Source organism: Thalassophryne amazonica, chromosome 13 (genome assembly GCF_902500255.1).
Source record: "Thalassophryne amazonica chromosome 13, fThaAma1.1, whole genome shotgun sequence".
NCBI classification, from domain to species: domain Eukaryota; kingdom Metazoa; phylum Chordata; class Actinopteri; order Batrachoidiformes; family Batrachoididae; genus Thalassophryne; species Thalassophryne amazonica.
Genome location: NC_047115.1, coordinates 3,783,081 through 3,807,045, shown reverse-complemented (window position 1 = coordinate 3,807,045; position 23,965 = coordinate 3,783,081). Strand labels below are relative to the sequence as shown.

The 23,965-nt window shown below is 41.3% G+C and overlaps 1 protein-coding gene across 3 annotated transcripts in view; it reads right to left on the bottom strand.

Moving 5' to 3' along the window:
• LOC117522820 (PH and SEC7 domain-containing protein 1-like) overlaps positions 1-23,965 on the bottom strand; it is a 114,703-nt gene continuing 90,738 nt past the window's right edge. For all 3 annotated transcript variants that reach the window (XM_034184225.1, XM_034184224.1, XM_034184226.1), the window contains 7 exons: positions 8,118-8,161; positions 6,826-7,016; positions 6,668-6,738; positions 6,438-6,595; positions 4,664-4,808; positions 3,322-3,465; positions 1-1,955 (listed from right to left, as the gene is read on the bottom strand). In XM_034184225.1, the coding sequence (XP_034040116.1) occupies positions 1,650-1,955; positions 3,322-3,465; positions 4,664-4,808; positions 6,438-6,595; positions 6,668-6,738; positions 6,826-7,016; positions 8,118-8,161 (1,059 nt within the window). In that variant the 3' untranslated portion in view covers positions 1-1,649. The remainder of the gene's footprint in view (positions 1,956-3,321; positions 3,466-4,663; positions 4,809-6,437; positions 6,596-6,667; positions 6,739-6,825; positions 7,017-8,117; positions 8,162-23,965) is intronic.

Sequence of the window (23,965 nt, the reverse complement as noted above, 5' to 3'; positions counted from 1 at the left end):
ACATTTTCAGAGTCTCTTTATTTTTTTTGCCTCCAAATTGTACATTTTATTTTGGCTACGATCAAAATCTGACATTATTGGATGTACAACTATTAGCCAGCTAACAGCTAATGCTGGAACCACAGCAACACTGGCAAAAAACGAAAACTTCACGGGAGCTAAAGTCTGTCAGCAATCATCAGACGATGACAAAACAATAAATAATTCAGACTCCCTCATCCCCAAAAACCGCGACGTGCACGAGCGAGGCCGTTAGCCCAACTGCAATATGGCTTCTCAAAGTCAACGTTTATTTACAGCATTTATACGCAAAGTGTACAACGCAAAATATACACACGTGGGTGTCTCTGGAGCTACGAGTGTGTCGGCGCAGGTCAGCAGCACGATGACAGGCATGAACTCTGGTCACATGATTAATTAGTAGCGGTTGATTATTGTCACTGATTCTCGGCCTGGAGGTCGACGGTAATCTGTCGAACCTCAGGCCGATTTAACAGTTTCTGGTAATTGTAGAAAACGTTGTGGTTGTTGAAGCTCGTGCGAGGCTAACAGCTAAAATACATCTTTCAATCTATGGATGTTTCTACCGCTGAACAGTTTTCTGTGATTGGTGAGATTTTCCTTCGATGACGCGTCATCATCAGGACTCATCACCGGCTCATTCTGACGTAACATCTCATGATACCGTTAAAACAACTCAGAGCGATTTCGTGAGAAAACGTCAGCTGGTAGAAATGTCTTCATTTGACACAGACAGGCAGCACTAACGTCTCACTGCTGCCACGGTTACTGTGTGTTTCATCTTGGCGTCATCAGCTTCATGTTGGGTCAGTGTCCAGCAGGGGGCAGTGCAGCAGTTCTAATCACAAGCTGGGATCAGCTGCACCATTTGGATCAGAGGTTGACTTTAGAGTCCAGTTTGGGATGTTGTTTGTTTTCATGTCAACATCTGGACATTAGCTGTCTTCCGCACGTTGGACATTAGCTGTCTTCCGCACGTTGGACATTAGCTGTCCTCTGTGGACTGAGTGCTTATGGTTACTGATCGTGGAAAATTAACACAGAAACAGACGTTAAGGTTCTATTTTTATCACTTTGACTGAAACAGAATATTTATTTGTTAGTTTGTTTTTGGACAAACAGGACGTTGGACAGACGACACGAGCAATCTTGTCTTGTTTTGTTTTTTGGGGGAGGCGGGGGGGATCACAATAATTGTTAGTTCCAGCTGTGTGCTAACAGTACTACTGAGTACTCACAGTACCAGAGGGAGGTACTACTTCCTGTCTTGTTTGTGTTTGGAGTTCTGGCTGCAGCGCCCCCTAACTGCGCAGATCACCACAGCAACAGTCCCACACTCTCTCAGCCTGTCAGAAGTGGTTGGCATGGTAACCGGCTCCCAATCAAGTGCTAGGGGCAACAGAGTAACGTAGATGCTGAAAGTCAGAGAAAGTACCGAGGAACTCTGAAAACTTGATCCAGAAGGTTCCTGGATTCCAGTTGATCCTGATTTACTGTCACATCACAAAAACACAGCCCACAGTCCCTGAAAAGTGTGGTCACATGACTCACTGTGGACGCCAGCGCTCTTCTTCCTGTCTCAGGAACTAAAAGTTCTTTGTGACATCATCTGTGATATTCTCCCCGTCTTACGCTGTGTCTCCGTCTTCTTCCTGTTTAGCCGTCTGCTGCTTGCCATGTTGGCTACCACAGCTGTCCTTCCTGCTTCCGTCTCGGTCGCTCTTGGAGGACGAGGAGGACACTTTGAGGCTTTTGGAGGTCTTGGTCCCGCGGTTCTTCTCCTTGGCGGTGGGGTTAAGGGGCAGCGTGGGGCTGGAATATGCCCTCTGGAGGCCACAGTCATCAAAAAGCCGTGACTCAAACGCCAACAGGTCCTCGTCCCCACTGGACAGCTTGGCCCGGAGCAGCATGGCGTACGTACCATACCGCGTTTTCTGTGGGCAAAGACACAGACTGATTATTGATCACGATTATTGATTCCAAACCCTCCAGAAGAACACGGAGACACGAGACCCGGCTGACCAGGGTGAGGTTTTGGTCTAGTTGTAGTTTACCTGCTGACTGGACATTCCTGGTTTCATGATTTGCTTCCTGATGGGCAGAGCCAGTTCTGACGGGTTCTGATGGGAGTCATGTTAAGTGATCATTTGGTCACCAGCATCAAATATTCTACTCAGTTTGATTTTAGAGTAATAAAAGTGTGTACTTTAAATTAAGGGAACACCTCCAAAAAGTAGACAAAGTCTCCTCCCGAAACTCACGTGATATCATCGCAGATCCAAACCTCTGTGTCACAGCGAGCGTAAAAACTCCGTAATCGGATGTTTGTGCCTCAGACGGGTGACGGAAACATGAGTTCCTGCTTTAAAGTTTCCCTCATTCACAGACTCTCAGATGGTCTCGTGACCCTACGAGACCATCTGAGAGTCTGTGAATGAGTGTCACTAACGTCTCCCTGAGGAGTCACACCTCGAACCCTGTGTGCTCTTCTGCTGGCCTTCCTCTGCCAGCCCTGCTAACAGGGGGTGCATTGGTGGTTCTGGTACTGCTCACTTCTTTATCCTGGATGCCTCCCTCAATCTGGACTTCCGTCTAGCCCATCTGGACTAACCTGTTGGCTGGCCTGGAGGTCCCTGTTGTGGTGGAAATGTCATATTTGGCCTTCTGGTTGTTCCATGTTTAATCAGATGAGGGCACGTCGGGTCTTCCTCGGGCAGCCAGCAGACCTGTGTTCCGTCTCGTCGGCTCTGCCTCTACCCTGGTTTTCCACCTGCGCCCTACCGATCCTGGCTGTGGACACTTTTTCTTTCACTGCCTGTTAGATTTTGGAACTAATCTGAAGTTTCCTCATGCTCCAGGATCTCCTGAAGAACCTGTTTGATCCCTCTGACTCACATGCACTTGCTTGTTAACAGAAGACTGATCAGCAAAGAACTCTGTCAATTCCACCTGACCTCAAGTCAACATTTTCTCAGGGCTGTAAATTAAATTGTTCCTGAACCATCACCATTGTCAGTCCAGGTCAGGTGGTTCCACAGACCAGGTACTATGGAACCTCCATGGGTCCAAATAGGCCACAGGTCCATGGATCTGCTGCAGCTGTGACTGTTCTTGTTATTAAAGACCTCGTTAGAGGTACACGTCCCAGACCTGATCCGGACCAGGAAGTACAGAACGATGTTTTCTTATCAAGTAATAAATTTAAAGTTCAGTTTGTGTTTGGAGTAAAAAAGTGCCACAGACACTGGTCATGTCGAACCTGGGTCCTCCTCAGACTGTCAACCCATCACACCTCCTCACCTCAAACTCCAGGTACTCCTGTCGCAGTTTCTGCTCTTCCTGGTCACGGCCTCTGACCTTGCGTTCCTGGCTGACGTTGGTGAGTTCCACCAGCTCGGAGGAAACCGCCCTGAAGCGGGTTTCGTGGGATTTGACCTGCTCCTCCTGTTGGACAGATGGGAGAATCAAACTCTGCTTTGAAGCAAAGAATTGTGGGAACAGACGCTGACACGGGGATGATTTTAGTGACACAACACTGACGGACCCATGAGACCCAAACTGACAGGACGTCTGACACAGTTTGATCCAGTGGGAGGCGCTGGTGAGCCTCAAAACGATGAAATATGACATTCACAGCAGTTACACTGAAAAACTAACAGAAGTATTAGACTGGCAGAAACAGTAAGGAAAGAAACGGGGGTGGGGGAGTGGAGTAAGTCGACCTAGCTAAGGCAAGCTAACCACTAGCAAAAGCTAATTGCTAGTGAAAGCTAACCGCTAACGATTCACAACAGGAGGAGTGTAGTTAAATAAGATTCACAGCAGATGCACTGAAAATCCAAAAGAAGTGTTAAACAGAAATAAAAGAAACAAATACAATCGTGTAGCGATTAGAACAGTGTCACAACAGCAAACAGTCCGGCAGAAGCAAGTTGCCAGACCTGTGATCCAGTGTGATATATTTCATTTTGAATAATTCAGTAATTGCGTCATCTTTTATTTTTCGTTATTTGGGTGTCGATACGGTCGTGGTCATTTTCATACTGAAGCCTCTGAAGGTTAAAGCATATTTTTCCAGCATTTGACCAGCACGGTGAGATCGCTTCCCGCCCTTTCTGTTTGGGGTTTGTATGTTCTCACCGGGCACTGGGCTGTGGCTACACACTGCCCCTACTGGATGTATTGTGTCTATCTGTAATTAGGACGGAAATGCAGAGGCCACATTTCGTTGTGTATATGTATGAACAGTGACAATAAAGGCTCTATTCTATTCTATTTTTATTCACATGTTTACGTCCACCAAGACCAATGGGTCCAGAAGGTCCCAGAAATTCACTGTAAATCTTCTGAACGACTAATTTTTTATCATTCAGGCTGAATTTAGAATTTTTAGAATTTAAGGCTCCATCTGTAGAATCTGAGGAGAAAAAAAAAAACAAATCTTAAGTGTTTAAGTGATGCTTCTAAAGCACAGTTCACCTCCACAAGTCAGGTTCCTCCTGAGGAACCATCTCAAAAAGGTTGCACTCTGCTATAGAAGCTCAGAGGTCCAAACTGACAGCTGGGAATGAATGAACTTGTGTTGTAAAGGTCCAACAGACCCAACATGGAACCAAGCCCTTTCTTCACACAGACATCCTACCTGGGTGAGTTTGGTGTTGGACCCCGGCAGCAGAGGACGGCTGAACCTCTTTTGAGAGCCAATAGCAGCTGGGAAGGGTGGAGCCGAAAATATGGCAGCAACAGTGTTGATGCGTGTGATCCACGACTGCATCTGCTCTGCGTTCCTGCAGAGAAAAGAAGTTGTTTACCTGAAATCGTTGGTGCTCTTTCGTGCTGGAGTCAGAGCGTGCTGATCCACCATCACCACACGAAGGCCTTGGTGGGACCCAGGAACCTGCTGAGGTCTGACCGAGGACCTTCCCCATCCATCCATCCATTTTCTTCCGCTTCATCCAGAGTCGGGTCGCGGGGGCAGCAGCTCAAGCAAAGCCGCCCAGACCTCCCGATCCACACAGCAACTCCGGGTGAACCCCAAGGCGTTCCCAAGCCAGCCAAGAGACGCAGTGCCTCCAGCGTGTCCTGGGTCTTCCCCGGGGCCTCCTCCCGATGGGACGTGCCCGGAATACCTCTCCAACGAGGCGTCCAGGAGGCATCCGGAAAAGATGCCCGAGCCACCTCAACTGGCTCCTTTCGACGTGGAGGAGGAGCGGCCAAACTCCGAGCTCCTCCCGAGTGACCGAGCTCCTCACCCTATCTCTATGGGAGCGCCCAGCCACCCTGCGGAGGAAACTCATCTCAGTCGCTGGTACTCGCGATCTCGTACTTGTGATCGCGAGTACCAGCGGCCGAGATGAGATCCTCACCTATGGTCATGAGCTAAATCTCATGACCATAGGTGAGGATCAGAACGTGGATCGATCGGTAAATTTGTCCCCCTACTCAGCTCCACAGAACCACATCGTCCACAAACAGCAGAGACGAGATTCTGTGGTTCCCAAACCAGATCCCCTCTACACCCTGGCTGCGCGTAGAAATTCTGTCCATAAAGATAATGAACAGAACCAGTGACAAAGGGCAGCCCTGGCGGAGGCCAACGTGCACTGGAAACAGGTTTGACTTACTACTGGCAATGCGAACCAAGCGCCTGCTGCGGTCGTACAGGGACCGGATAGCCCTTAGCAAAGGACCCCGGACCCCGTACTCCCGGAGCACTCCCCACAGGGAGCCCCGAGGGACACGGTCGAACGCCTTCTCCAGAACCACAAAACACATGTGGACTGGTTGGGCGAACTCCCATGAACCCTCGAGCACCCGATGGAGCGTGTAGAGCTGGTCCAGTGTGCCACAACCAGGACGAAAACCACACTGCTCCTCCTGAATCCGAGGTTCGACTATCGGTCGAATTCTCCTCTCCAGTACTCTGGAATAGACCTTACCGGGGAGGCTGAGGAGTGTGATCCCCCTGTAGTTGGAACACACCCTCCGGTCCCCCTTCTTAAACAGAGGGACCACCACCCCTGTCTGCCAATCCAGAGGCACCATCCCCGACCGCCATGCGATGTTGCAGAGGCGTGTCAGCCAAGACAGTCCCACAACATCTAGAGACTTAAGGTACTCAGGACGGCTTTCATCCACCCCAGGAGCCTTGCCACCGGGGAGCTTTCTAACCATCTCGTGACTTCGGCCTGGGTAATGGATGAGTCTGCCTCTGAGTCCCCAGTCTCTGCTTCCTCTTCGGAAGACGTGACGATGGGACTGAGGAGATCCTCGAAGTATTCCTTCCACCGCCTGACAACCTTTCCCATCCACGCTTATTTACTCAGGAAGCCTGTAGTACCCAGAGTGCGTCTCTTGCCAACCTTCATGCCATTACAACAAATGTGACAGCAGAGCGGAGGTGGGCGGAGCCTTACGGGGCCTGCAGCAGGTAGACCCTCCAGTCGGCCGTGCGCAGGTAGAAGACGTTGGGTCTCTTGCTGTAGTCGGCGGCTCTCATGGCCAGAGAGTGATGGATGGACACGGCGTTCTTCACATCTTCCTCGGTCAGCTCGCCGTCTGTGCGGTACTCATCCTGTTAAAGGATAAGGTCAGTGTGAGGAGCACCAATGTGTGGGTGGGTGTTAAACACAGTCCCGAGGTTTACCTTCTGCAGGTAGAGCACCAGACCCTTCAGCATGGCGTAGAAAGACTTCCAGCCCCGCCGACCCCGTGGAGCTGAGACAAACAAGGCATGATGGGATATTATTAAACAGGGTCAGTGCCTCACCCCCAAAGACCAGCTGGACTCAGATAGTCACATACTTCTCTTTCCGTCAGGGTCGGCGTGGACTTTGCGGACCAGGAAGCCACTCTTATAGAGCTCACCATTGGCCTGTTGAGCCATGCCCACGAGCGGGTTTCCTCCACCACCCAGCCGCTTCATGGTGTGAGAGGCGGAGTCGGTCCGAGCGTCAGCCTGCTCCAGCACAGACTTCCGGAGGTCTTCCTCGTCGCTGATGGAGGAAGCAGGTTACGTTAGTCTGTCAACAGTGCTCAGCAACTGCAAACGTTCTTCTGTCAATCACACGGAGGAAACGAGCACTTTGATCCGCCCTCGACTTTAGATTCAGTGATTTATTGATCGACCTGCAGTGTCAGTTTGATGTGCCTCCGTCCTTCTGGTGAACTTTCTCCACAGTCAGGTACTGGACCTCCTTTTCCTTCACTCTGTCCAGGTCTTTATCGTCCCCTGTACGTCCACTCTCATCTCTCTGTTAGCGACATATCGTATCTGGACACGTGTCCAAGTTAAACTCAGCTTCCTGTCCCCCGTGGTCTCAGGTCTTTCTCCTTCTCCTCTGGTTCTTCTGATTCACTCATGTCCTTTTTGGTCTGTCTTTGTAAATCCACGTGTCCACTTTAGCATTCTCATTTCTTCTCCTGCATTCCCTTCACTGTCCGTTTCTCATTACTGGGTATATAAACCTGACCTTTAACCTTTGCTTTAATTCTGGTATCCATCCAGATGACATCAGCTGCCACTGATCCCACAGACAGAAACTGTCCCTGCACGCTGACCTCTGAATCCTGATTAGCACCAGATCACAAACACTCATCTTCACCTCACTTTTCCAAGTCCTTCAATTCTTCTGGCTTCTTCTCCGCGGCCTCCTTGTGGTGCGGAACAGCAGCAGACCCACTAAACGGAATCTAACCCGGGTCCTGGATGCCCAGACACACCTCTCTGATGACACTCCTCCAAACCTTTTGAGGTGTTGTCCTGTCACAAACCTCCTGAAGGTCCACAGCCACCGAGTCGAGTGCTTCTCTCTGGACTTTTTCCTGAGCGCTCTCAATGTGAACATCAGCTCTTTCTCAAACCAAAACTGTCCTTTTGTCATTTAAAGTTCAAACTTTTTCATTGCTGTCAGTCGGAAAAAGACATTTTTAACACTGACAAGAAAATAGAATACTAAGAAAATGTGTGTGTGAGAAACTGTGGGAGTCGAGATCCTGACCTGTAATTACAGCGAGGGGAAAGAAATACGCAGGCAAGGGTTACCATGGCAACAGAGGTTTAAATAAGACAGACAGATGGGTTAAAGAGGACTCACATTGTCCACTGCAGCTTCTCATTCTTGATGGAGCTGTACAGCGTCTGCAGAGACAAACACACAGATACGAACCCTGAGGACACAGAAGGACCACAGGTGGATCCTCACAAAGGTTCCACCAGCTGCACACCACAGAACCACCGCAGGTCCTTAACAACAACAGTAGCCCACAGTGGACCACAAACCCGTCCCAGGATACGACAGACAGCAGTGTGTCCGCCCTCCTGGAGGACTTTCCTGCTCTCAGCCGTTTCATGGCATTTGTGACGTCACCTGCATTTGGTGGTTCACAATGAACTGGAGAACCAGCCACAGGTACTGGTGCCGTGTACCATCCCAGCAGGAGGATCATCTTATTCCTTTTGCTGATACAAAACAAACTGATGACAAAGTATGAAAAAAAATGCTATTTGAAAAGAGTGTTTTCCTGCATCAAACATGAAGTGAAAATTACAAAGAAGGAAAATTCCCCCGTCAGCCTCTTTGCGCACATTGTGAGTTTGCACGTGATGAATCTCGTTCACACTCCCAGCTGAAGTTATCAGAACCTTTTTTCTTTTTAGTTCCTCCTGATGTGATTGTTCACCAGCAATATGAATGAAAACAATTACATTTAGTTTGGACTTGACTGAGGACAAACTTTTTAAATCCATATTAAAATAACCAGCGTGTTGTCCGTGGGGCTCTAGATTGGGTCATGTACATAAATAGGTAGCTGACATTTTTCAAGGGTGGTAATAAATTATGCAAGGAGTTGAAATTGTGTGTGAGTCCAGAATGTTTTAACCTTAGACCTCAGTGTTAGAAGAACTCAACCCTTTTATTTCCTGTTAATTATGTCATTTTTACTATTATTTTACTGTCTTAATGTATTTATGAATTGTTCAGTGGTGGGCAGTTCCGCTAATCTGCTAACTGCTAATTATCAAAGCTAATATTTTCATTATCAGATTAGCTTTTCAGATAACTCTGAAAACCATCAGCAGACTAATTATATTCCGATAAATTTTGGTCCAATGAGTTTTAGACCGCTAACATATTTTTCCAGGTGTGGTGAATAAAGCTTAACAGTTAGAAACCTTTATGAAGTCTGATATCAAAGATTTTAGTGCCTACCTGTTAAATGTTTTGTAGCAGACATACAGTTCTATCCTCCACAGACAGAGGAGAGCTGGTCACAGAAAAGAAAGAAAGCAAGAGGAAAAAAAAAACATTTCTTTTGACACCATACTGACTTGCTTGCAGGGCTACAGTTGTAACTTATGGTTACAATTTTAACCAAACTAATTTTGGACAAGTTATTGAAATTAACGTCACGTTTGAAGTTTTACAAAGTGAAAATATCAGATATATTTTTAGTTTTAAAGTACTGCACTAATTTTGAAGGTTTTAGTGTGGACATACCTCGGCAGTGCATTAAGGGTAAAAGTTCACAACAGAAGAAATGTATCTGAGACGCACTGTAAAAATCCCAGAAGAAGCTCAGGTTGCTTCTCCATTATTTTCAACTGGAATCATTGTGAGCTGCAATCGCTTCCTGTTTGCTCTTTAACGTCCTGCTTATGTCAAACACTGTCGTCTTTGTTATATATATATATATATATATATATATATATATATATATATATAATATATATAAGATGTCTGAAATTCAGTTTGTGTTTATTAAATTCCATGCAGCTTAAACGGAGCAGACGGATTATTTATTTGGAATATTTGTTTTAGCAAGTTTTCGTGGTCTCTACTGCCATCTACTGGCTAGTAGTGTTCATGGCAGTATTCACCCCATCCCATAATCCTTTGCCTCTTGCTGCAGCAGATGAAAAGGATAAAAATGTACATTTTGGTTGTAATTTACAACTGGCGTCGTGTTTTCTCTCTGTGTTGTTTAAATTGCAGCAACTCTGTGGCACGCAAAGGATTATGGGTTAGGGTCTGAGCGCGAGTAGATGGCTGTGTTCTATGCATTTTGACCCCGGTTATATTAGACGGTTGTCTAATCACAACTTGACTTTTGGCTTTTGCAAATGGCTTTTTTTAACAAATAAAAAAATGGCATATTTTACAAAAGCACATTTATATGTAAACACCAACACACACGTCACATTAACGTGTCTGGTTTTACATAGAATGAATGAGTCAACCAATCAGTGTTAGTGGAGGCTCATTTTACCCATAATCCCTTTGGCATCTGCGTGTGTTTGCTACAAAACCTCAGAATTAGTGCATTATTTAAAATTAAAAGATATGTGTTATATTTTAACTTTGTACAAATGACAGAATTGACATTAATGGAGTTATTCTATCTGTATTTATTTGATTTATTTTCCAAGACCTCTGCATCACGGTGGGACTGCTGTATGCTGTTAAGGAATAATGACTTTTTTGTTGTTTTGTATGGAGAGGAGTTTAGCTCCTCTCAACTGCTTCACTGCTGCAAAATGCGTAATCAAATCAATTTTATTTATATAGCGCCAAATCACAACAAACAGTTGCCCCAAGGCGCTTTATATTGTAAGGCAAAAGCCATACAATAATTACAGGAAAACCCCAAGGGTCAAAACGACCCCCTATGAGCAAGCACTTGGCGACAATGGGAAGGAAAAACTCCCTTTTAACAGGAAGAAACCTCCAGCAGAACCAGGCTCAGGGAGGGGCAGTCTTCTGCTGGGACTGGCTGGGGCTGAGGGGAGAGAATCAGGAAAAAGACATGCTGTGGAAGAGAGCAGAGATCAATCACTAATGATTAAATGCAGAGTGGTGCATACAGAGCAAAAAGAGAAAGAAACACTCAGTGCATCATGGGAACCCCCCAGCAGTCTAAGTCTATAGCAGCATAACTAAGGGATGGTTCAGGGTCACCTGATCCAGCCCTAAGTATAAGCTTTAGCAAAAAGGAAAGTTTTAAGCCTAATCTTAAAAGTAGAGAGGGTGTCTTTCTCCCTGATCTGAATTGGGGAGCTGGTTCCACAGGAGCTAATAAACAGGAGCTTCCAACAGGGGGCAGGGCACACAAAGACAGAAGTGCTGACTCATTGGATGGGTCAGTGGTCGCCTTTGGTGCTACCAGACGCGATCGTGGTGTTAAAACTCAAAACTGGCTTGTTAGCAGCTGAGAGTGTACCGCAAACAAAATTGAAAGTTATCGGTTACCTGTAGCTCCCGATAATTTTTGGGGTTGTTTACCCGTTTAGCTTTATAAAAGCTAACTTTTCAGTTAGCTGATTAGCTGTTACTGAAGCTAACTTTTTGGTTAGCTGTGCCCACCACTGGAATTGTTTAGGTTCTTATTATCACATAAACACTATTATTATGATCATTATTACTATTGTCAGTATTATCATGATATTTTATTATTACTTCTATTTTGTCATTTAATTTTTAAATGGACCACAGTGGGAATAATTGTTTTCACTTTCTTGTGTCATCCATGTATGTTTTAACATTATTTAAAAGTATATTATGTACTTACATTGAACTTAGAGACATTACGAGGACTGCTTTCTTTCACCTGCGAAGATTCGTCCCATCCTGTCTATGGCTGATGCTGAGACCCTGATTCATGCGTTTATCTCTTCTAGATTGGACTACTGCAGTGTTCTATTTTCTGGTTTACCGCAGTCCAGCATTAGGGCTCTCCAATTAGTTCAAAATGCTGCTGCCAGACTTTTGACACGAAGCAGAAGGTTCGACCACATTACACCCATTTTGGCGTCTCTTCATTGGCTTCCTGTTTCTTTGAGATCAGATTTAAGGTAGTGTTACTGACCTATAAAACTTTCACAGACTGGCATCTCCCTACCTGGCTAACCTGGTTGAGCCCTACGTACCGGCTGAGGCCTTGCATTCGCAGGGTGCAGGACTGTTGTGTGTCCCTAGGATTTACAAAAAGTCGGCGGGTCAGAGAGCCTTTTCCTACTGTGCCCCAGCTCTGTGGAGCGATCTGCCCGCGCACATACAACAGCTAGACTCTGTGGAGATTTTTAAATCTAAATTGAAAACACATCTTTTTTACCTGTTCTATCACAAGTATTTTATGTTATTGTGTGTCTTTTATTCTTTTTACTTATTTATGGCTATTCTTTTACTGTGTTGTTTTTAATGTTTGAATTCATTTTGCTTTGCTTCTTTAAGTTGCATTGTGTGAAGTGCTTTGAGGCGACCCCGTTGTGAATTGACACTATCTAAATTAAGAAATTTGAATTTATTTTTTGAACTTACTAAGTAAAATCACACACTAACGCTTTTAACATATAGATGTTTTACTGCCCCCTCCTGGAATGGTGTGTGAGTCCAGAAAGTAGTTAGCAACATCCACTGTTCAGTGTTGTTAGCTAATAGATGTAGCTTGTCTAAAAAAAAAAAAAAAAAAAAAATATATATATATATATATATATATATATATATATAAATAAATAAAAAGCATAAACATACCAAACAGCAAATGTCAGCTCTCCCCAGTTTCTCCATGATATGATCTCACTCACACACACGTCACTTGGCTATTATGATAAAAATGTCCATCAGACACATAATGATAATGTCCCAGAAGAAAATATAAAGAACAAGACAAAACTATTAGGGCCACACCCACGTGTGGCCTGGACAAGGACACACCCATGGTCCGCCTGGCTGCAGCAGATATTTGGTTACATTTATGAGGTGAGGTGGCAGACCGGTCGCCCAGGACCCGGCGCGGTTCCTTAGTGTGGTGGATGTGGGGCCCCGCGGCACCAAGGCATCCTGACAGACCAAAGATTTTATTTTATTCTATTCTAAGGTGACTGATAGATTCTAAGATATCTATTCTAAGATGGCGCTTCTTTTTATTTATTTCTGCCTTATTGTTAATGCTGAATCTACAACCCCAATTCCAATGAAGTTGGGACGTTGTGTGAAATGTAATGTAATGTGTAAATAAAAACAGAATACAATCATTTGCAAATCCTTGTCAACCTATATTCAATTGAATACACCACAAAGACAAGATATTTAATGTTCAAACTGATAAACTTTATTGTTTTTGTGCAAATATTTGCTCATTTTGAAATGGATGCCTGCAACACATTTCAAAAAAGCTGGGATGGGGCAACAAAAGACTGAGAAAGTTGATGAATGCTCAAAAAACACCTAATTGGAAACAGGTGAGTGTCATGATTAGGTATAAAAGGAGCATCCCCACAAGTCTCAGCCGTTCACAAGCAAAGACGGATTGAGGATCACCACTTTGTGAACAACTGCTTAAAAAAATAGTCCAACAGTTTAAGAACAATGTTTCTCAACATTCAATCACAAGGAATTTAGGGATTCCATCATCTACAGTCCATAATATAATCAGAAGATTCAGAGAATCTGGAGAACTTTCTACATGTAAGCAGCAAGGCTGAAAACCAACATTGAATGCCCGTGACCTTTGATCCCTCAGGCAGCACTGCATTAAAAACCGACATCATTGTGTAAAGGATCTTACCACGTGGGCTCAGGAACACTTCAGAAGACCTTTGTCAGTTAACACAGTTCGTCACTACATCTACAAGTGCAAGTTAAAACTCTACCATGCAAAGTGAAAGTCAAACATCAACAACATCTAGAAACACCGCTGCCTTCTCTGGGCCCGAGTTCATTTGAAATGGACAGACCCCAAATGGAAAAGTGTGCTGTGGTCTGATGAGTCTACATTTCAAATTGTTTTTGGAAATCATGGACGTCGTGTCCTCTGGACAAAAGAGGAAAAAGACCATCCAGATTGTTACCAGTGCAAAGTTCAAAAGCCAGCATCTGTGATGGTATGGGGGTGTGTTAGTGCCCATGGCATGGACAACTTACACATCTGTGATGGTATGGGGGTGTGTTAGTGCCCATGGCATGGACAACGTATACATCTGTGATGGTATGGGGGTGTGTTAGTGACCATGACATGGACAACTTACACATCTGTAATGGCACCATCAATGCTGAAAGGTACATCCAGGTTTTGGAGCAACACATGCATCCAAGCAACGTCTTTTTCAGGGACGTCCCTGCTTAATTCAGCAAGACAATGCCAAGACACATTCTGCACGTGTTACAACAGCATGGCTTCGTAGTAAAAGAGTGCGGGTACTAGACTGACCTGCCTGCAGTCCAGACCTGTCGCCCATTGAAAATGTGTGGCGCATTATGAAGCGCAAAATACGACAATGGAGACCCCGGACTGTTGAACTGAAGTCGTACATCAGGCACAAATGGGAAAGAATTCCACCTACAAAGCTTCAACAGTTAGTGTCCTCAGTTCCCAAACACTTATTGAGTGTTGTTAGAAGGAAAGGTGATGTAACACAGTGGGAAACATACCACTGTCCCAGCTTTTTTGAAATGTGTTGCAGGCATCCATTTCAAAATGAGCAAATATTTGCACAAAAACAATAAAGTTTATCAGTTTGAACATTAAATATCTTGTCTTTGTGGTGTATTCAATTGAATATAGGTTGAAGAGGATTTGAAAATCATTGTATTCTGTTATTTACATTTTACACAATGTCCCAACTTCATTGGAATTGGGGTTGTACAGTACACTAACATGACTGTAGGTTACAGTAGAGAGACACTTTTAAACATCAGCAAGGTTCAACACGAAGTTGCATTCAGCCTCCCAGAGTTTGACTTTCTTCTACGTTGGGTGGACACAGCAGCCCCGGCCTTTGGTGAGCCGAGCAGCTGGCAAACAAAGCGGCCGAGGCGGAAACAAGGCAAGAGGAGTGGCTAGGCTAAAAGCTAGGGCTACCAGGCCACCGCTACGTCATCTGCTGCTAGCTAATGTCTGCTCTCTTGAAAATAAGATGGACGAGCTGAAAACAAGGATTAAAACCCAACTTGAGATCAGAGTGAATTGTGTTCTCACTTTCATGGAAACCTGGCTGACAGAAGATATGCCAGACTTGGTGAGTCATCTTGGGACACGCGCTGTTTACCGAAATGACTGGACATTAGCATCGGGCAAACACAGAGGTGGCGGCATCTGTGTTTCTGTAAAGAAACTGAGGTGCTCAGACGTACAAACCGTAGAAAACTCTGTTCACCGGACACTGAACTGTTGATGGTGAAGTGCAGACCTTTCTATCTGGCTCCTGAGTTTAGCGCTGTGTTTATAACAGCTGTTTACATACCACCACAAGCTAACACTGCTAGCGCACTAGGCCAGCTGCATGACATCAGCAAACAAGAGACCAAACATCCGGACACTGTATTTAACACAGTCGGAGTGTTATCAGCACGAAAGATTTCCGACAAGGGAAAATAACATCCTTGACCAAGTCTACAGCAAAGTGAAAGGTGCCTATAAGGCTGCCCCAGGCCACATTATGGAAAGACTGACCACATCTCCATCTTCCTGTATATAGCCTACAGAGAAGTTCTCAAGCAGTAAGCAAAACTGTTAAAGTGTGGAATGAAGAACCTGAACTCGTGCTTCAGGACTGCTTTGGCTGTACAAACTGGGATGTGTTTAGAACTGCAGCTTTGAGAGAGGACAGTACTGTAGATTTGCAGTTATCAGCTACACTAACAAATGCACAGAGACTGCTATTCCCACAAAGCACTGAAGGAAATACCCCAACCAAATACCCCAGGTAAACTGTGATGTAAGGTGATGTGTGATGCTACGTGCACGCTCATCTGCATTCATCTCAAGCACTGCTGAGGACTATATAAAGGCCAGATATGACCTGGGCAGAGCCATCAGAGAGGCCAAGATACGATACAGACTGAAGTTGGAGGGTCACTACTCTACCTTTGACCCTTGACGCATGTGGGAAGGACTCCAACACATCACAGACTTCCAGCAGGGGAGCAGCACAGTCACATCCAGCCAAACCACACTGCCAGATGAGCTGAATGAGTTCTATGTTCGCTCTGAGGCCCAAGATACTGATCAGCAGGGAAGGATGTTGGGCAAGAAGAGCAGACAGGACTCATCACTCACAGTGACGTCGGCAGACGTGCGCAGGGTTCTGAGCAAGACAAATCCACAGACAGCAGCACTCAGGGTTTGCTCATCAGAGCTCGATGATGTGTTTGCTGACATATTCAACCTGTCCCTTGCACAAATGTCTGTACCCATCTGTTTAAAGTTCACCGCCACAGTGCCTGTCTCCAAGAGAAACGCTGCCACCTGCTTAAATAACTACCATCCCATAGCACTCACTCCAATCATAATGAAGTGCTTTGAAAGGATAGACAGGACCCACATTAAAAAGACCATCCCAGACACCGTGGCCCCCTTACAGTTTGCATATCGCCAGAACCAATCCACTGATGATGTCGTTAACACTTATCCACACAGCCCTCACATACTTACAGGGCAGGGACACATATGTCAGAATGCTGTTCATCAACTACAACTCAGCATTCAACACAGTCATTCCCCACAAACTCACAGGCTCCTCCCATGCAGACTGACACCCTCCCTCTGTAACTGGGTGCTGAATTTCCTAACAAGCAGATCCCAGTCAGTTAAAGTTCATAACCGCACATCCAGCATAAGAACTGTGAGCACGGGGACACCCCAGGGCTATGTGTTGAGCCCCCTGCTAAACACACTCTTCACGTATGACTGTGTAGCCTCCCAGAACAACACCAGCATCATTAAATTTGCAGATGACACTACAGTCATTGGTCTGATCACTGGTGGGGATAAGACAACATATAGAAGGGAGGTGGCAGATCTGGTAGCCTGGTGTCACGACAATAATCTTTATCTCAATGCAGACAAGACCAAAGAGATGGTTACTGATCCAAGGAGTAGTGGGGAGCTGCACACACCAACTATACACTGATGAGACAGAGGTGGAGAGGGTGAAGACCTTCAAACTCATCAGCACTCACATCAGTAATGATCTCACCTGGTCTTAGAACATCGACAGATCATCAAGACGTCCCAACAGAGATTGGACGTTCTGAGAAGGCTGAGAAAATTTGGTCTGTCAGCCAAAATTCTCAGCACCTTCTACAGCTGTACGAATGAGAACATCCTCAGCACTGCCACCACAGTGTGGTATGGGAACTGCACAGTCCAAGACAGGAAGGCTGTCTGGCGTGTGGTTAACACGTCACAGTACATCTCTGAGGCACCTTCCCCTCACTGCAGGATATTTACCAAACCAGAGTCCTCTGAAGGACACACCCCCCAACACTCATTCTTCACACTCCAACCATCAGGCAGAGGCTACAAGAGTCTGATGTCCAGGACCACTAGGCTGGGGAGCAGCTTCTACCCAATGGCCATTAGACTTCTCAGTGTCTCTCTGACACATTGACTCCTCCACCACCTGACTGACTGTTATTTTACTGACATTCTCCTCCTCATCATTATTACTATCATCCTCTAACTATTTATTATAACAGCTCTGTTCACTGTTTATGCACCCGTGGACCTTACGCCTCCTCGACAGCAGGAATGCTGCTTGGCACAAAACTGCCTTAATATTGCACATCCTCAAAAACAATACATCCTTTAAACAGTGTATATACATCCTTCAGTCTAATAATGTGTATTTTACAATGTGGAGGGTTTTTTAATAACAACTGCCTGTGAACTTACTACAAGCAAATTTTCTAGGGAGAAAGAACAGAGTAAGAATTTCATTGTGTGGTATAACTGACTGTTTTTACTGTGAACATGACAATAAAAAAAAACGCTTAATTGTTTTTTTTTTTCTTGGAAAAAACTCAGAAATTGATACCAAAATCCACACAGAAACAGACAAAAAGCCGCCACCTTCTTTGTTTTTGTTTTTCTCTCTCAAAACAATCGAGTGCATAGAATTCTGCCCGGTAACAGAATAAGTTTTTGCTTTCAGCCTCCATGAGAGAGATGCTGGTGTATCTAAAGAGACATGAACATGAATTTTGAGTGATTCTTGTTTTCTCAAAACAAAACAAAAACCCCAAAACGGAACTAAGAGCTGAGTGGGTTCTTTCTGACGCTGGCAGATTCTACCTTCTTCTTGCGGCTCTGCAGGTGCTGCTGTCCGTCTTGGGTTTTTCCCAACAGGTTGGGGAATGCCAACGGTTTGAGTGAACGAGAACGAGGGGTTCTGGGATACCGGAAAGGGTCAGAGTCCCTTGAGTCCCGTCCGCTCCGGACTGAGCAGAGGGACCGTGAGCGCAGGCGGCCTGTGGAGTGGATGCTGTTGACGCCAATCATCGCAACGAGTCCAGAGTCCAGAACAAATGTGATTTGAGTTTCAGATTTACAAAGTCCATGAGCCTTTCAGTCAAGGAGCAGAAGGAAGACCTGATCTGCTCCAGAACCCAGCAGATGTTTGACCTTTAGTTGACCTCCAGATCATTCAGAAAATGGATCAGAAATTGTTGGTGAAAATGTTCCTGTTGAAGACAGAACCTCTTAACTGACCCAGGTCGATCAAACACCAAGAACCTAGAACCAGATTTGACCCCAGAGGTGGACTTTGAGTCTCCTGATGGCTTCAGAGTTTAAGAGACACGTCACTGATCAGGATTCTGCAATGAGCAGAACAGCTCCGTCTCAAATGGATTATGGATCCTGACATGTGTATTGGCATTTGATCTGGATCAGAACCGTCCCTGCTGAAGCTCAAAAATCAACTCAGAACTGAAACTACTGCCAAATTTAGACACTAATCAATAATCCATCAATACCTCAAACTACAACCAGTCAAACTTCAAACAAACCATCAATCGGCTGTTTGTTTGAACTGAAACTGATGGTTTCAGCTTCTGTTGTTCTGTGCAGGAACACGATTCAGTCTCTAAACCGATTCATCCTCCTGGTTTTCAGACTGCGTAATTCTTCTGGCCGCTGCTCCTCAGGAGTCTGATCTGGACCTTCAGGCTCCACGCAGGAGAATCCTCAGATGAAGCTCCGTGACGGCAGAAATGCATCACCAGCAGCATCAGCTCGCGGCTCTGCACAACATGAGTGAGGAGCAGGAGGAGACGCGAGGAGCAGGAGAAGGCATGAGGAGCAGGAGCAAGACAGAGAGAGAGAGAGAGAGAGAGAGCAGCCCAGCAGTGATGTCAGCACCCCCAAAAGACTGCAGATGGAGGCCAACAAGGAGGACGAAAAGAGGAGTGGCAGAGTTTCTCCTGTTGCACTCTAAATAAAAGGAAAGCCTCCTGCGGTGATGGTGATGATAATGATGTTCTTCTGTTTGTTCTCTTACTTCACTCCGCCTCTTGCTGCAGGAGAATCCCCTCCGTCAGCCACATCGACGACTCCTCTTTTCTTCTGGCATCTTTTCGGGACAGATGAGAGTCTGAACTGTGGAGCGGCATCTCTCTCTCTCTCCTCCACCTCCTCCCTCCTCAATGCGCATTTTCTGTCACACTCTTGGCAGCCAATCACAGTGAGCACTGTGGAATGAAAGCCCACCCCCTGCTCTGCAGTAATTGTCAATCATGGAGGATTCCCACAACAGAATATAAATGAGACAGTGAACCAAAAAACTTTAAACAATAAAACAAAAACAAAAAAAAATCAGCCACCACGAATATGAATCCACACATACAGCACTGTGAAAAATAAACACATAAAATAAAATAATAAATAGATAAATAATAAAAATCAGCCACCACAAATATGAATCCACACATACAGCATTGTGAAAAATAAACAAATAAATAAAATAGATAAATAATAAAAATCAGACACCACAAATATGAATCCACACATACAGCACTGTGAAAAATAAACAAATAAAATAATATATAAATAATAAAAATCAGACACCACAAATATGAATCCACACATACAGCATTGTGAAAAATAAACAAATAAATAAAATAGATAAATAATAAAAATCAGACACCACAAATATGAATCCACACATACAGCATTGTGAAAAATAAACAAATAAATAAAATAGATAAATAATAAAAATCAGACACCACAAATATGAATCCACACATACAGCATTGTGAAAAATAAACAAATAAAATAATAGATAAATAATAAAAATCAGACACCACAAATATGAATCCACACATACAGCACTGTGAAAAATAAAGAAATAAATAAAATATATAAATAATAAAAATCAGACACCACAAATATGAATCCACACATACAGCACTGTGAAAAATAAACACATATAATAAAATAAAAATAATAAATAATAAAAATCTGTCACCACGAATATGAATCCACACATACAGCACTGTGAAAAATAAACAATAAAATAAAAATAATAAATATATAAATAATAAAAATCAGACACCACAAATATGAATCCACACATACAGCACTGTGAAAAACAAATAAATAAAAATAATATATACATAATAAAAATCTGTCACCACGAATATGAATCCACACATACAGCACTGTGAAAAATAAACAAACAAATAAAAATAATAAATATATAAATAATAAAAATGAGACACCACAAATATGAATCCACACATACAGCACTGTGAAAAACAAATAAATAAAAATAATATATAAATAATAAAAATGAGACACCACAAATATGAATCCACACATACAGCACTGTGAAAAATAAACAATAAAATAAAAATAATAAATATATAAATAATAAAAATCAGACACCACAAATATGAATCCACACATACAGCACTGTGAAAAACAAACAAATACAAATAATAAATATATAAATAATAAAAATGAGACACCACAAATATGAATCCACACATACAGCACTGTGAAAAATAAACAATAAAATAAAAATAATAAATATATAAATAATAAAAATGAGACACCACAAATATGAATCCACACATACAGCACTGTGAAAAATAAACAATAAAATAAAAATAATAAATATATAAATAATAAAAATGAGACACCACAAATATGAATCCACACATACAGCACTGTGAAAAATAAACAGACATAAAATAAAATAATAAATAGATAAATAATAAAAAAATGAGTCACCACGAATATGAATCCACACATACAGCACTGTGAAAAATAAACAAACAAATAAAATAAAATAATAAATAGATAAATAATAAAAATCAGTCACCACGAATATGAATCCACATATACAGTACTGTGAAAAATAAACAAATAAAAATATAATAAATATATAAATAATAAAAAAAAAAATCAGACACCACAAATATGAATCTACACATACAGCACTGTAAAAAATAAACACATAAAATAAATAAATAATAAAAAAATCAGACACCACGAATATGAATCCACACATACAGCACTGTGAAAAATAAACAAACAAACAAATAAAATAAAATAATAAATAGATAAATAATAAAAATCAGTCACCACGAATATGAATCCACACATACAGCACTGTGAAAAATAAACAAAAATAAAATAAAATAATAAATAGATAAATAATAAATATCAATCACCACGAATATGAATCCACACATACAGCACTGTGAAAAATAAACATAAATAAAAATAAAATAATAAATATATAAATAATAAAAAAAATCAGACACCACGAATATGAATCCACACATACAGCACTGTGAAAAATAAACAAATAAATAAAAATAAAATATATAAATAATAAAAAATCAGACACCACAAATATGAATCTACACATACAGCACTGTGAAAAACAAACAATAAAATAAAAATAATAAATATATAAATAATAAAAATGAGACACCACAAATATGAATCCACACATACAGCACTGTGAAAAATAAACAATAAAATAAAAATAATAAATATATAAATAATAAAAATGAGACACCACAAATATGAATCCACACATACAGCACTGTGAAAAATAAACAGACATAAAATAAAATAATAAATAGATAAATAATAAATATCAATCACCACGAATATGAATCCACACATACAGCACTGTGAAAAATAAACATAAATAAAAATAAAATAATAAATATATAAATAAAAAAAAAAAAATCAGACACCACAAATATGAATCCACACATACAGCACTGTGAAAAATAAACAAATAAATAAAAATAAAATATATAAATAATAAAAAATCAGACACCACAAATATGAATCTACACATACAGCACTGTGAAAAATAAACAATAAAATAAAAATAATAAATATATAAATAATAAAAATGAGACACCACAAATATGAATCCACACATACAGCACTGTGAAAAATAAACAGACATAAAATAAAATAATAAATAGATAAATAATAAAAAAAATGAGTCACCACGAATATGAATCCACACATACAGCACTGTGAAAAATAAACAAACAAATAAAATAAAATAATAAATAGATAAATAATAAAAATCAGTCACCACGAATATGAATCCACATATACAGTACTGTGAAAAATAAACAAATAAAAATATAATAAATATATAAATAATAAAAAAAAAATCAGACACCACAAATATGAATCTACACATACAGCACTGTAAAAAATAAACACATAAAATAAATAAATAATAAAAAAATCAGACACCACGAATATGAATCCACACATACAGCACTGTGAAAAATAAACAAACAAATAAAATAAAATAATAAATAGATAAATAATAAAAATCAGTCACCACGAATATGAATCCACACATACAGCACTGTGAAAAATAAACAAAAATAAAATAAAATAATAAATAGATAAATAATAAATATCAATCACCACGAATATGAATCCACACATACAGCACTGTGAAAAATAAACAAATAAAAATGAAATAATAAATATATAAATAATAAAAAAATCAGACACCACGAATATGAATCCACACATACAGCACTGTGAAAAATAAACAAATAAATAAAAATAAAATATATAAATAATAAAAAATCAGACACCACAAATATGAATCTACACATACAGCACTGTGAAAAATAAACAAATAAATAAAATAATAATAATAAATATATAAATAATAAAAATCTGTCACCACGAATATGAATCTACACATACAGCACTGTGAAAAATAAACAATAAAATAAAAATAATATATAAATAATAAAAATCAGACACCACAAATATGAATCCACACATACAGCAGTGTGAAAAATAAACAATAAAATAAAAATAATATATAAATAATAAAAATCAGACACCACAAATATGAATCCACACATACAGCACTGTGAAAAATAAACAAACAAATAAAAATAAAAATAATAAATATATACATAATAAAAATCAGTCACCACGAATGTGAATCTACACATACAGCACTGTGAAAAATAAACAAATAAAATAAAAATAATAAATATATAAATAATAAAAATCTGTCACCACGAATATGAATCCACACATACAGCATGGTGAAAAATAAACAATAAAATAAAAATAATAAATATATAAATAATAAAACTCTGTCACCACGAATATGAATCCACACATACAGCACTGTGAAAAATAAACAAACAAATAAAATAAAAATAATAAATATATACATAATAAAAATCAGTCACCACGAATATGAATCTACACATACAGCACTGTGAAAAACAAACAAACAAATAAAATAAAATATAAATAATAAAAATCAGTCACCACGAATATGAATCCACACATACAGCACTGTGAAAAACAAACAATAAAATAAAAATAATAAAAATCAGTCACCACGAATATGAATCCACACATACAGCACTGTGAAAAATAAAACAAAATAAAATATATAAATAATAAAAATCAGTCACCACGAATATGAATCCACACATACAGCACTGTGAAAATAAACAATAAAATAATAAATATATAAATAATAAAAATCAGTCACCACAAATATGAATCCACACATACAGCACTGTGAAAAATAAACAAACAAATAAAATAAAAATAATATATAAATAATAAAAATCAGTCACCACGAATATGAATCCACACATACAGCACTGTGAAAATAAATACAATAAAATAATAA